This window comes from Terrapene carolina, unplaced genomic scaffold (assembly GCF_002925995.2).
Source record: "Terrapene carolina triunguis isolate 2854851 unplaced genomic scaffold, T_m_triunguis-2.0 Scaffold88, whole genome shotgun sequence".
Taxonomy (NCBI): domain Eukaryota; kingdom Metazoa; phylum Chordata; order Testudines; family Emydidae; genus Terrapene; species Terrapene triunguis.
In genome coordinates, this window is record NW_020664439.1 from 13,343,366 (window position 1) to 13,359,255 (window position 15,890).

Below are 15,890 nucleotides of genomic sequence, written 5' to 3' on the forward strand. Positions count from 1 at the left end.
TATTATATTAAGGTACCAAGCCACTGTCTAGACGAATTATTTTCTCTATTGTATTCTCAGACTTTTTTCCATCAATAGTTACTCAAGTGGGACTTATGTGATGATTCTGTGGAACCACTGTAACAATATGAGGGATGAGAACTTAGACTCCCTATCTCTTCCCACACCATATATTGTGTGTGTTGTGTGTACACACACACTTTGTATATGTGTGTAGGAGTGTGTATATAATACCTAGCTCTTATATAGCTTCTTTTTAAATTAGTAGATCTCAAAAGCACTTCACACTCATTGAGGTATTTAACGGATATCATGTGTGTCGATACAATCTGCATGCATCCTGCAGAGGAAGAACGGTTAAAGGCAATGACTGATATGGTGACATATGAGAGAGAACTATTTAAAATGCAGGATCATTTAGTTGAGTATGAACTTAAGATACATGAGAACCCTTTTTTTTGGTTATATAAAGCAGGACTGAAATGATATCAACACTGGTATACATGCTGAAAACACAAAAAAACCTACAAGTAAATAATGGTGGAAAGACATGTGCACTCATTATTGTCTTTATGAGAAGTGGTAAAACTAGTCCCACCTAAAGGTCAAGCAGCCAGCTGCACAATGTAGAACTCTGGCACCCATGGGTGGGAGGAACCCTCTGCCTTTCAAGCTTTGGAGACAGAGCTGCTATTGCAAACTAAGGTGCTGCAATGGCTCTCTCAGCCACTATGTTTCCCCCTTTAAAACATGGCACTGACCAGTACTTCTGCATAGTAATGGATCCCTCAGCCTTCTCCAGGCCTCCTTTCTGGCAGTGCACAAAGGGTCCATCCTGTCTTCCCACACAATGTACCTGCTCCACTAGATCAAGGGAGGTGATTTCAAGGCAGGATTTCCCCCCAAAAATGCGTATTTAATACAGTGTAGAAGATATGTTGGGTGTTATTCAGAAATTCAAAATAAGTGCCTTTTTGCGTAACATACATATATGAAAACAGAGCTAGGCCTTGAAACCCACACTCAGCAATTCACAAGCAAACACTGTGATGTCTCCCATTTTAGAAGCAATGTAATAAAGGGAGTTCTAGGGCTTTAAAACCTCTACAGAAGACAAAATACCATTTCTATTGCACTGAGGCACTACGTATTAAAGCAAGAGTTGTCAAAGTTAATAGTACATTATGGGTTACGTTATCCGTGTTTGATTACTGAATTTTGAAAGATAGGGAGTATTTTGCAACAGACCTCACAGTTACTAGTTAGAACTCGCACTAGTCTTTTTTTTTTTTTTTTTTTTTTTTTTTTTTTTTAAAATTTTATTTTTTTTTGTTTTTTTTTTTTTTTTTTTTTAAGTAGCAATTCTTAAAACAGCAGAGGATCTTGGGAGTTCCAAGGTTTGTATGTGTGGAATGGCATTAATGGAAAGCCTAGAGCACTGCTAAATTCTAAGGGTGGGGAATTTCAAGAGTGCTTATCATTGTCCTACTCTGCTTCCATTAAAGTGAATGGGAGTTTGATTGATTTCAAATGGGACAGAATTAGGCCAATGTTTAAACCACCATCTGAAAAATCTAACAGCATGGTTCTGCAGACGAGTTCCTGGGGTCCCATCATATCACATAAGGGTTGAGTAGACCAGTAGGGCACTCCATAGTTGGGATATCCAACAAATGGTGGAGGAATGGGACATTCACAGATAAGAAAGTCCCCAGATGTAGATGAGGAGAGTACCTTAATGTGACTACAACAAAGCAAATTTCAAATCCAGGCTGATTTAGTCTTTATCACTATTTAAAAATGCAAATTGCTGTGGAGTTGCATTCTGTTCTTGACACTGGTCAGGTGGCTGTTTCAGATGAAGGGGTAGGGACTGCTAGAAGTGATGATTTGTCAACGCATGACTTGCTGTTACTATCCTTTTGTTGTTGCTGCTCATTGTCAAGCAGGCCCACCGACAGACATTCTGGGCCCCAGGGCCAGGGGAAGTTTTCAAGTGTTCCTCTCACTTAGTTCAACTATTTGAATTCTCAGTGCAGAATGGAAGCGAAGGGTACAACTTTCACCTAAGTAATTTTTCATATTTCTTGCACCCAGTTCAAACAGCTTTCATTTTAAAAAAGTGCAGACCTAATACATGCATAGTCCTGAATCTGGAGGGTGTGTGTGTGTGTGTGTGTGTGTGTGTGTGTGTGTGTGTGTGTGTGTGTGTGTGTGTGTGTGTGTGTGTGTGTGTGTGTGTGTGTGTGTGTGTGTGTGTGTGCGCGCGCGCTAGTTTGAAGAAATTTAGCTTTGAAATAGCAGAGATGAATGTTCAGTAAGAACACTCTGAACACGCTTTGACTTCAGGAAAATAAAATGACTGCAATGTGATGCTCAGTGTCTTCACACCTGCACTGCAGCATGGAGAGAGCAGAGCTCCTTTTCACAGAAGGACATGGAAAAAAACTTTGACTTGGGAGGGGAGGGGAGGGGGGGGAGAAAACCACTCTCTTTCCTGTAACCCTCAGCAGGCCCCCTTCTCAGCAGTATGTACAAATGCAGTGCTAATAGTATAAAACACTATAATTCTACAGCTGCAATATTATGGGAGTCATAAGCTAAATCTCAAGCTTCAGTGAAGATCTATGCCAGACCGTTTGACATTTCACCTACTGTGCAAAGTACGTCTCTAGTCATGATGCCACTTGTTGAAAGCTAGAACTAGGATATTGTTGTAATCCCTTTGGGCTTTGACTATGGAACAAGCTACCTATAATACAGTAGTCCTGCAAGGTGTGCTAGACCATCTACTTTCTTTGGCTGTAATTGCAACATACTCTTCTTCAATCCAGCTCTTTACTATCTTTAACTCATCTATATGGGAGAAGGAGGGGTAGGAGTTTGAGGGGTAGTATGATAGATTGGGGCCTTGTGCTACTCACTGTACAACACATAGTAAGAGTTGGCCCTGGCCTGGAAGAGCGTACAATCTAAACTCAGACAGAAAAGATGTGTTATCCCCATTGTACAGATAAGGTACAGAGGCCTGGTGAGACAAAGTAATCTGGCTAGGGTCATGTTGGGAATCTGTGCCAGAAAGAGGAAATGAATTCAGATAAGCATTAATGAGGCCCCATGACACCCCTGTGAGGGAGGCAGTTTAGGACACTGCCGAGAAGTGGTACTGTGCGTGCCTTACTATATAAAGAGGAGGGGAAAAAGCCTGACTCTGCTCACTCAACCCTCTGCCTCTGAATATGCACCTGGCCCAACCGTTAGCTGCCTTAGTCCTTCCACTGTGATCTTGGACATGACTCCATCCAACCGTCTCACTTCCCAGATGCCTCAGAGTTCCTTCTGCTCTTCATCCCTCCCTCCTGCCAATATCCAATCTCTATTGTTTCCATACTAACCTCAGTAGTCCCATTTTCCCTTAAGAACTTGCATCCCAACTTGGCTTGCAAATAATTCAGGAATGAAAGAGTTAAAAACACTATGCTGCAAAAGCAAAACAGCCCCAAACTGTGAGGTACCTTGTATTTAGACACACTTCCTTAAGTTTTCAAAACAACGTAAAGGGAATTAGCCATGCTCCTCCCACCACATTTCATGAATCACTCAACTTAAATCCCCATGCATTGCTTTGTAACTGTCTCCTCAAGTTAATTATGTCTTGCACAATCCATTATGTTTCTTGATTTTCTTACTTCAGTAATGGAAAAAAGAGGAGTCTTTAGGTTCAGACAAATTCCACACGCCAAGACAAACAAAATACATTTATTAATGTGCAAATTAAAATGATTTATGCTGAAATTGCCTGTATGTTGTTTTCCACCAGAACTGCAGGGAAAAAAAGCAATTGATCTGCATCACTCAGAAATTGAACGGAACAGAGTGCATCCTAGAAATAAACTTAGAAGCAAAGCAGTTAAAGCCAAAAACATAGTTCCCTAGCTACCTGTTGAACACTAGCCACACAGGAAAGAAACAAAATTGAGCACCAAAGCAGGGAAATGATGCTTCGCTTGGGCAAAGGTTTCTTTTTGTGAGGCTCTGGCTAATTCTTTTTCTGTATATTTGTATAATGACAAATTTTGTCTTCTCACCCAACTTTTCAAAGCCTGTTCCTTTTTCCTTTCTAAGCTTTCGGGTGGGGGCCAGTAGGTAGATTTTCCAGGAGAGATTGTTGGATGGAAAGTTTTGCAGGCATGTGGGGTCTGTTGGAATGGATTTTACTTACAGAAGTTCTCAAGATTCTTGTGAGATTGGCAAAGTTTTGCCATAGGCAAGATCAGGAACAGTAGGAATGTTTTATAGTCAGCCCCACCAACATCCTAATTTTTTCTACACTCCTGTGAAGACAACTGGGAGATATGTTGAAAATTCATAGGAAGGCTCTGAGAAAGTATAGAAAAAACTTACTTTTATGGTGCATACTTTTTAATTGTAAAACCAACCATATGTGTCTATCTTGCTGCAGTCATCTATATTTGCTGGTCATTGCTGTAGAATATTTTTCAGACTTGACTGTCTCTTGGCCAAATTCTTTCACTGACGTATATCAGTGTAACCAAGAACAGAACCTGACCTACAGTTCTTACAAGAGCTGTCCTTGTGTGGAGTCTGAGGTGCCTCTGGAAGTGTGAGCAAATGTCTTCTATTTAGAGTGAAAAAAGAACTACAACTGGAGAGCCTCCACTGAAATGCCAATTCCCAGCCTTCGCAAAGGAACCTGTTACACTTTCCTGTGATCTTGTGACCTTACCCAATCCCCAAATTACTTGATCTATGGTTGTGGCCATCTCTAGCTATGCTAAACTTGTTCCACAGCCATCACAGGTTCTGAGACACTTTGCAAATAAGCGATTCAAGTCAAGGATTGAAGATGAAGTGCCCTGCTGTCTAGATTTTTATCTTGGTACTACCACTCCCATGCCTCCAGGTTTCCCCCCCTCCCTATCTTGACTTACCCACATCACCCTCACCCTTCCTAAAGAAAGCTTGGATTATAGGAGACTTGCAGTATCTTTGCCCTCAATACAGTGTTGTCCTCATTACACTGTTCTAGGCAGTACAAGCACATTGACTTCTTAGGCACACGCCCAAAGGCTCAGCGTATGCCTCCCACTGCCTAATATATAATGGTAGCAGCATGAGCTTTTAAATTTTAAAATGACGTGTTTTCTAGTCTACGCTGTCATTTAAAAAACATTAGAGATGAAACTTAATTACTTCCATTCATTATATTGCATTTGCATGGGACTTCCCACCTCTGCTTTCACGTCAATAATAATCCAGCTCAGCATGGCTTGCCCTGCCTTAACTCAAGGCTAATGCCAAAAACAGTAGCTTCATAATAATAGTGGAATACATTTCCCGACCCATCAGAGAGAATTTTTGCTTTTAGTTCTGGAATTTAATCGGTTCATGGAAATGCTCCGCTGCTTGGAAATGGCACAGAATTTTAAACTACAGAAATCCACTAAGATTTTCATCTCTCTTTGACCCACTGTATGCTGTGAACAGTCTGGGGCACAAACTGTTTAAAACCCACTCCTAGAATACTACTGTGAAATGGAAAAGATCAGTAGGGCCATATTGATGATATTAAATTGGCCATATATACTAATTCATGAGACAACAAAGGGGTTAAATGATATAAAACCTCAAGGGAATCATTTTTACTAGGGTCTGTCCCCTCCAACAGAGAGAGGACCCAGATCTTTATTTCCCCAAAGTTCAGGGGATGTTTGGTTATGACATTTTGATCACATAATGGTCTGGTCTCATAGCTACCTGGTATAGGCCAGATTTTGTTTTCAAAAGTAGATTGAGTGCAGGTTCCTGAGTCTCAAGGCCTCTCTTTATAAGGAGAAATCACTTCTGAAATAGAAAATGAAATAAAAACAACCTTAGCACTATTATAAATATTTCATGACCAAGACCAGTTTAAAAAAATTATGCTTTTAAGAAAACTTCTCGTCATGCAGTGCTAGAGGCAGAACAAAGAATCATCGTATATGGTAATTGAATAGTTTCCATGATAGACAGTCACAGCTGAATCTAATTTTTATGTAGAGTTTTTATTTTGTTTTATGACACTTACTTTGCATATCTCTAGCTGCACCATCCTCATGGCAAAAAAGGCTAAAGAAGGTTTGTTTTCCATTCTTTAAAAATGCTGATACCCGGCAGCAAAGGACATACTAACATTCTAAGCAGACTTGTTTCAAAAGCAATATTTTATATAGTAACCTCATAGTCAGAGGCGCAGAGAGCACAGGGCCTTCAGGTTTCCATCACTGTAATTGGGAAAGGGTGCTGAAGCACTACCTGATCCTTAATGAATAAAGAATTAACTTCTGCTTAGCTTCTCCCTCTTACACAGATGCTCAGATGGCTTGAAGGGTGGTGGTTTATAATCCTGTTTTTGGGAAGAGCACACACCACACCCAGGACCATGGGTTGAGCTGAAGCCTAAAGTTGGAATCTATGTTTGTCTTCTGCTATGTTAACTTATTTTATTTTCTGATCACAAGTACTATCCATTTGGGGGAGGTGGGGGACTTCACTGACAACAGCTATATCTTTTCTTTTAGTTTCTCTACCTGCTTACAAGCAATAACTGCTTGAGAGGATAACTTTTTTCTTCCCTTTGATTAATAAAAATATTTCAAACAACATCTATGCTTCAGTGGTTAATAACATATTAATAGTTCCCTGACCTAACTCTTTCTGGTATTACAAAGTGGTTCAGTTACTTGGAATTGTCCAAGCAGTGCATGAAAGCTCTTTGTTACCAGGAAGTCTGGCAGGAGGAGAAACTTTGCATAGTACTGCCTATCCTGCTTTCTCCACTGTGTCTACCCAAAGATGTCAAAACAGTATACCCACCACTGCCTGTGGGTGCTTCTAGATGGTGTTTTGATGGCACGTTGTGGCGCTGGCAGAATTGAAAAATGCCAGACATCAGGGTGGAATTGATCCTTGCAGGGAGAACTTAAAAAAAAATTAAGTGTATATTTCAAAGATGAAACATGATAATTTCATGGGCCTGAAAAATGTGTAATAAGGAAGTCTGTAATCTGCCTCTTTGCTCAGAGTCGAGTGGTTGTGAATGGAGGAGGAGAAACCTTTACATTTAAAATAAATGTTTAATAATACGTTAGTGGAGAGGAAACAAATGATGCTGGAGGTTGGGAGCCACTTGTCTCATACTGTGACTTGCTTATCTATGCTGTACCTCTTCTGAGTAACATCCTTCTGGTCCCAGATCTGATCCACTGACAACACTGTGCAGTAAAACCGCTGTTCCTCTCGTGTGCGAGTATAATGAAGTACTCTTCAGTTATTCTGGGGATAAATTCTGATCTCAGACTAGTGGATTTTACATGATATGCTGCAATAGTTGCCCATGTAGCTGAGACTGAAATTAGGCCTTTGTGTGAGTGGAGTGAGAATTCCCTCACCTTAACAGGTCTAGCTAATTATGTGCTTTGTTTCCCCCCAGATTGTTATGTACATAGGCCAAGTCACTAAGGACATTCTGAAGTGGCCTCGTCCTCATTCACCGCCTGTTGTGAAGCTGGAAATGAGAGCAGAATATGGAATGCCATCCACCCATGCCATGGCAGCTACATCCATTTCCTTCACATTTTGTATTGCAACAATAAACCAAAACAAGGTAAGGAGGAACAAGCATGCGTCTGATCCCATTGAATGGCAGCGAGCATGAAAAGGTCCAATGCTTTTACCCACCAAGACTTCCATCATTACTCACTCCTACCTTCTACTGTTGTAATGGGTTAATACTAGATATGACAAGAACTGTTGTAGAAAATTTCCCAACTCATTTGGGATGGCACTAGCTCAGTGTCATTGTTGGGCTTTGTTACTGTGTTAAGCTTCAGGGAAATGTTCTGTGTTTTCACTAAGTACTGACCACTTAAACTGCATCGCTCAGAAGGAACTCTTCACAACAGTCATAGTATGAAGTATGTCTTGTATTGTACAGTTACACTGAAATACACCTCTACCTTGATATAACGCTGTCCTCGGGAGCCAAAAAAATCTTACCGTGTTATAGGTGAAACCGCGTTATATTGAACTTGCTTTGATCCACCGGAGTGCGCAGCCCCGCCCCCCCCCCAGAGCGCTGCTTGACCGCGTTATATCCGAATTCGTGTGATAGCGGGTCGCGTTATATCGAGGTAGCGGTGTAGTTACATTGCAATTCCTCACGTGCACACTACAACCAAAGTCCCATGGACACCAGAGGGGCTCTCTACTGCCGTTGACAATGATAATGTCGGATGCAGAAGAAATATTTTTGTGAAATTCCTCTAAAAATTTAATCCCTTTAATGGTCCTGTTGCACTTTTCAAATTAATAGTTGTTAAAATATTTTATAACATATTATTGGAAAATATTACCAAGACCTGATGGACAAGTAACACTGTCCAGTTCACTGCACACTCACTATTATTGTGGGCTGCTCAGAGAATCCTCATCAAAAAGACTCATTGGGGAAGTCAGGTTTGACAAGTCAGGCTGGGTGTAGATTTTCCTCTTCTTGTTACCATGTACCTTTAAAATATTGACAAGAACTAGAGAAACTCACTTGAATAGTACATAGTGAGGGTGTACAATCAATGTGAGCGTGAGGCACAACGTCTTTCTTCTTGCTCTATTGAGGACATAATCTTTGTATAGTGACCCAATTGGCAAAGCTGCAGAACATGGATTTCAAGGGGGTGTGCGAACTCAGCACCTTAGAAAAACAGGCCATGTGCTACTGTTCTATAAAAATGAAGAAATTGTCACAAACTTAGGACCTAAGGACTTAGAACTTCACATTTGCCACTATGCTATATAACATGGCTACCAGGAGTTCATAATGACAGCATGCCTAGAGCTCTGGTCTTACTCCTGCTAAACCAGGGGCGGGCAAGAATTTTCACAGGGGGGCCACTCCATGAATTTTGGTAAGTTGTCACGGGCCGCACATTTCTACTATATTAATGGAGGGGATGCAGGGTCTGGGAGGGGGATCTGGGCTGGGCAGAGGATTTGGGTGCAAGAGGGGGTGCAGGGTCTGGGAGAGAGTTTGGGTGCAGGAGGGGGCTCCTGGCTGGTGCAGAGTGTTGGAGTGCAGGAGAGGGTGAAGGGTGTGGGCTCTGGGAGGGAGTTTGGTGCAGGAGGGTGCTCTGGGCTGAGGCAGAGGATTGGGGTGCAGGGTCTTGGAGGGAGTTTGGGTGCAGGAGGGGGTTCTGACCTGGGGCAGGGGATTGGGGTGCAGGAGGGGGTGTGAGGTGCAGGCTCTGGCCAGGAGGCGCTTACCACAGGTGGCTCCCAGCTGATGGCGTAGCAGGGCTCAGGCAGGCTGCCTGCATGCAGTGGCCCCACATCACTCCAGGAAGTGGCTGCGGCTGGCTGCTGCTGGCACGTCTCTGCGCGTTCCTTGGGGGAAGGGGGGCAGCAGGTCTCCGTGTGCTGCCCAAGCCCGCAAGCACCACCCCCGCAGCTCCCATTGGCCGGTTTCCAGGCAATGAGAGCTGTGAGGACAGTGCTGGGGGTGGGGCAGAGCAGCCTTCCCCCCGCCAGGGGCACACAGAGATGTGCCAGTAGCAGCCAGCCACTTCCGGGAGCGGTGTGGGGCCATGGCAGGCAGGCAGCCTGCCTGAGCACCCCGCTGCACCACGGGACTTTTAGTGGCCCAGACTCGGAGATTGCGAGGGGGCAGAGGAGGCCAGACAGAAATGTTAGATGGGCCAGATCTGGCTCATGGGCCGTATTTTGCCCACCCCTGTGCTAAACCCTACTACTTGAACTAAAGGAAAACTTCTTTATCTGTTAGCAGTACCGGGCCACGGCACCCACTTAGGCAGTTCTGACCCTGCCCAGCAGAGGACAGCAGTACACATCCATACTAACTTAGTCATTACAGTTCTTTATTTTCACCCATATATGAATTTGTGCACTAATATTGCAACCTATATCTTCTGAATAGCTGTATTGTACTTACTGTAAAATACAGACCACCATAAAACAATTTTTTAAATTGTTTCCATTAGAAAATATCTACTGGTACATTCCTTTGATGTCATCTAGAGCTGCAATTGATCATTAGTAGTCCTTCATCAGCCCCGGAACTGTGTGAGGAGGAAGGAATAAATTGGGAATACTCTATTTAGGAGGTAACACTGAGGCTCAGGAGGGTGAGGGGAAAACAGCATTAAAGGGAGTCAGACCAGTGTGTGCAGTCACAGATCAAGCTTTCCACAGGAGGGTCTTGGATACTACAGTGACTGTGGGGCCACATCAGTAAATTGTCAAACGTATAGCTCTGCTAAAGCATTTCTGACCTGACCTACAATCACCCCATACCATCCATCTAGTCATGGCACTCTCCTGAGTCAAGTGTGCCAATCGAGTGATGATTTTTGTTATACGGACAAATGTCCTGTTGGCGCGAAGATGAGGCCATCAGACTCATTTTCATGGATGACCTAAATCAGGATTTGAATGAAGGGGTGAAAGGCTAATCCATTAACCTAGTTCTCTACCAAGGATTTCTCGCCTCTCTATAATCTGAAAATACTTTACCAAACCATTTAAATAGTTGATTCCATGTTGGTAAGGCCATTCTGAGAAAGAATAAAATGAATAAACCTTATATAAACCCTAGATGACACAAGAAAGTTTGATATTACGGTTAGACTGCTATAATAACTGGAGTACAGTTTTAGGCTAGCCATTGATTCCCCCCCGCCCCACCCCCCCGAGAACTATTGATCACAGTTTGTGTCAGACAGTAGGGGTATCACATTTCGCTCTCAGGCAATCACTTGAACAACTGCTCTGTACCTTGCTTTTTTCTAAAAAACAAAAAAACAAACAAACAAAAAAAACCCCTCTCTAATGCATAATCACTTAGTGCAAGAACTACTAGATTTTGTGGATGATCTTCTATTGTACATTAAGAAAAAAGAAATCTACAGGTGCCATATCGTCCATAGCTCATGCATGCCATCATTAGACCTAGCTTCCAGTGTGGAAAGTGGAATCTTAAGACCTTCCACAGGCTACAAGTAATAACGTAGCTTTCAACATGATACAGTGCCGCCAACATTCAGCCTGAGAGTATCTGAATGCATAACTCTGATACACATTAGCTCTCTGGAACATTAGAACTCGCGTTCTGATTCTAGATTACCATGTGGGTGATGGCCATTGGATAATTTATTTTAGGTACTGACAGACAATATATGTACTTAACTGAATGCTGGTAATATTTCTCTTTCTTTCTACAGTACTCACTTGTGTTAGGACTAATGGCAGCATTTGTATTTTCTACTCTGGTGTGTCTCAGCAGACTTTACACTGGAATGCACACTGTACTGGTAAGGATAAAGATATACTGTCCTTCTGTCTGTGTTATTTTACTGGCACCCATCCCCTTAGTATCTAAGCACTCTGAGGAGTGGGGGGAAAAAAAATCATATTTTTGGCTTCCTTCCCTACCAACTAGAGGGAATGTTGGGATTTTTTCTGTAAAAATATATTTTAAAAAGGTATTTTTTAACATACACACAGCTCTAGGTGTGTGAAATAGTATTGCAGTGACAGTGCATAAATGGTACTCTTATAGGAACAGTAGGACAAAAAGGTGGATTGGCATTTCACTCTGAATGCGGAAAGGCAAGTGGTTATTTTAACTGCTAGCGACTTCCATACTGTTGGTCCTGCTCCCATGAAGCTCTGTCTCCCATGGTCATAAGCTACTTTCTGTTGATTAACAGTTTGACCGAGTAGAAGGTGGCTGTAGACTAGCCCAATAGTTAGTACTTCTGGAGGAGTGCCAGTGCTCGTCACTGTGGTTATCCCATGCACAAAGCATTGTGAACTTCAACTTAAAAACTTTCCCAAATGCATTTCTCATCAAACACAATAATTAAAAATCCAGGAAATTGTTAGTTAAGCAATATTTCCACCCAAACCAACCTCATTGTGCATACCTTGCCCCCAAAACACACTCTCCAGCTCCACAAGAAACTCCCTTTGAATTCCAATACCTAACCATAATATACACAACCAGTTTCTCATAATCACACACAAATGCACAACCTGAATTCTGACCACATGCTTTTTCATGTACAAATGACTCATTATACATTTTCCTCTAGGGAGAAATCTGAATGTAGCTGAAGTTGGGGTTAAGCTTGTGTATTTCAGTGCATTTGAGAATCTGGATCTGTGCACTTTGGCTGATAAATATGTAACTGAAAGGGAGTTTGTTGTGCAGCTGAGGAGCCTGGTGGAGTGTTGAGTATTATGGTGTTTAGGTAAAAAGGCAGGTGAGGTGAGGTGAGGTTGGTGTGAATGTGAATCTTGATTTAATTGTTGATGTCCTGGACATTCAGTGATTGCATTGATAGGAAATGTCCTTAAGCAAGTTAACAGTATTGTGTGTGTGGTAGTTTCCTGTTTGTGTACATGGAGCTAAGTTAGGTTATGACATAAGGGGAATAGCACTTTTCTGTTAAGTACACATGTCAATGTAAACCTTAATTAAGGAGTCATTAGTGGCCTCCGTAATAACAGGAAGCTTTATTGTAATTGGTATGTAATTAGCAGAGATGTGCAGCACTTTCCTAAATATGAAATTCAGTGTATGAAAATATTTTCAACTTACATAATGCATCATTAATAGTATATGAAGAAATATTGTATAGTCTGAATTATGAATAAAGTAATTGTATTAGTTGTTATGAAGACATAAATTTGATGCATTGTAAAAAAAATAAATTCCTAATAAAATGATGGTTGTCCATGAGATATGGCCTGACCTTTCCTTCCAACCTTACTGGATCAAAACAATGTCTTAAAAAAGAGAGGATGTCTCCAGTCTAGCTTTAACTAGTGACCCTAAGTCAATCAGTAAAAATTCTTAGCATATTTCCGTTGGTGTTCCATGATAATGAAAGAGACTTTTCTAAATTCAGATAGAGTTTGGGGTAAAGAAGAAAAAGCCCTTTGTGCCTATCTCAGATTGCCTCTAAACCCCCAACTCCTTAGTTTAACAGCAAGAAACATATTTCAGTAGAGAGTCTTCGTCTTAAAAAATGGCATGCTAGTGAGTGGAGCGGAGGAAATAATTCATGTAGAACAATTATTTCACAAATGTAGCCTCTTTCTGTTCACAAATTGTCCATGAGCAATTTAAGGTTCTTCTCAATATTTTACTCATTATTCCAGAACAATTTGTCAAATTTCTATGAATAACTCTGTCTGAAAACTGCTCCTCAAGCGGTTCAGTGCAATTATTCAGTATTCTAAATCCAAGTTTGGACACAGGTCACATCATATGCTCATCAGGAAGCAGAAACAATAATTCTTAGAATCGGGTTTCTGGTGCAAATGATCACATTTGAGCTCAGTTTACTCCCCTCAAAGGTTTTGTCCACCTACATTTTTCACTAGACGATTGATGGAAAACTAGCACTGAAGGTGCATGAACACATCTGTAGTGAAATCAATATTTTCTTCAAGCAAATATTCACACAAAACATGCTGATTCACTGAGGTTTACTGAATTTCTCAAATTTAGCAAGTGAATGAACACATGTAATTTACAAAAATTAGCAAGAATATTGCAACACAGCATTTACTTGGTTTCTTTGAGTTTTAATAATATCACACAATGTAATAAATGTATCTTAGTATAGGCTGTAAAAGTAAGGAAATGTAAGGTCTGATGTATACTTGCAGTTTTATTGGTAGAAGTATTTTGGTTAGGAGCATGATGGTTTTGGGGTGTGTTTATTTTATTGAAATAGTTATATCTGTAGAAGGATTAATGTGGATGCCATTATGGTGACTTACGCCATTATGGTTCTTCCCCGTACAGGATGAGAATAGCTATACTGGTGTAAAAGCACCTTTTTACTAATAACTGAATTTACACTCTAGGGGGTTGTACTGCTTTAACTAGTATAGTTAACTAGAATAGCTTGTTAGTGTAGAGAAGCCCTAACTAATACACATAGGTGCTGGAATTAGGGGTGCTGGAGGTGCTGCTGCACCGCCTGGTTTGAAGTGGTTTCCATCATATACAGGGTTTAAGTCTGGTTCAATGGCCCTCAGCACCCTCATTATACATATTGTTCCAGCACCCCTATTATTATGAGAACCTTCTACAACATCTGCTAATAATGAACCTTGGTTGAGAAGTGGGGAGATGCCACTGTTTTGGGGGATTGCAAATTATAAAGTGTGAAGAACTAGCAAAGTGAGAATTAGTGACATTCTGTATGTAAATCAGAGAAACTGTCACTCAAAAACAAGGAGGAGTCTGGTGGCACCTTAAAGACTAACAGATTTATTTGGGCATAAGCTTTTGTGGGTAAAAAACCTCACTTCTTCACAGGGCCAGCTCCAGGCACCAGCTCAGCAAGCAGGTGCTTGGGGTGGCCAACGGAAAGGGGCGGCATGTCCGGATCTTTGGCGGTAATTCGGTGGCAGGTCCCTCGGTCCCTCTCAGAGGGAAGGACCTGCCGCCGAAGAATGAAGTAGCAGCGGTACAGCTGCCGCTGAAGTGCCGCCCATCGCAGCTTCCCCCCCGCCGCTTGAAGCGGCAAAAACGCTGGAGCTGGCCCTGCTTCTTCAGATGTCTTTAAGGTGCCACCGGACTCCTTGTTGTTTTTGTGTATACAGACTAATACAGCTACCCCCTAATACTTGTCACTCAAAAGGCACAACCAAACTCTTGATTAACTTTTGAGGCAGAGATTCTGTAATTAGGAGGAGGTTTTTAAAGGCATAAAGGGCAATTAGGTGCTCCAATCAAGAGTCAATGGGAGTCTGGGGCCTACCTCCAGTGGTATCTATGAAAATCTCCCCCAGATTTTTTGCCTGAAAACTCTGAGCCAACTCGTGATATCCTTGATCACTTACTTCAGTTGCAGGAGTGAGGACTTGGTGCACTGTTTAAAGATCAGTAGAATGGGTGGGGGGAGGGGACAAAATTCATCTGCATCTACTAGGATATGAAAACTATGTATGCCGACTTTCATTTGTGGAACAGTATAACACCGAGGCATAAGGAATCACATCACCGACCACATCACAACTGCAGACAACACTAAAAATACACAGTGGGAAGGCTTTTATCCTTTTAATCCTTCAGTGCCAGCATCGGGAATTTCCTAATGCATCAAACTAACCCGTTTTGCATTAGTGATCACAGCAGAGCTCAGTTTCCCCTTGACTGTAATGCACATGTTCCTGTCTCCAAAAAGCTACATGAGATGGTAGAGGCACACAGTCGCTTGAGAGCCACATTTAATTTTGCAACAGTAGTGCAGTTCACAATATATACTGCCATGATTTAAAAAGCAATAATATCTTGTCCTACTTAAACATTGGCCAGTATATAAGGAAAAGTCTAAAGGTAATTTGTTATTTAATTCTGAAAGAGTTTCCTCTGAAAACAAAGTAAATAATTTGTGTAAGAAATATAGCTCTAGGATTGATACATTTATTGCTGATTATACAGTTACAAAGACAGAAAAGAAGCAAATTCTGTTCTGTAATACGCAGCCTACAATGTGCACCTATCTTCTCGGATACATCTTGGGTTTTTTCCAATAGCACCATTAGTCCCGAAGGGATTTTAAATGGTTTACAAACTGACATACAAACTATGTATCGGGGTCATTTCACCCGCCGTGGAAAACTGCCCAATATTTGTATGCAGCAAATATTATTCAACAGTTAAGGACAAGTAGTGTGGTAGAATATCATATCCAAACAAAACAATCAGAGGAATTAAAGTAAGCAAAAGAATACCCAAGATGAAATAGGATTCACTTTCTTGAGACATGGGTCTCCCCCCAAGATAGACCTGA

The 15,890-nt window shown here is 41.5% G+C and overlaps 1 protein-coding gene across 1 annotated transcript in view; it reads left to right on the top strand.

Annotated features, from left to right (window-relative positions):
- The window catches only part of SGPP2 (sphingosine-1-phosphate phosphatase 2), a 79,744-nt gene that overhangs the window by 57,713 nt on the left and 6,141 nt on the right, over nt 1–15,890 (top strand). The window contains exons 3-4 of the mRNA XM_026649905.1: nt 7,493–7,666; nt 11,295–11,384. Of these exons, the coding sequence (XP_026505690.1) occupies nt 7,493–7,666; nt 11,295–11,384 (264 nt within the window). The remainder of the gene's footprint in view (nt 1–7,492; nt 7,667–11,294; nt 11,385–15,890) is intronic.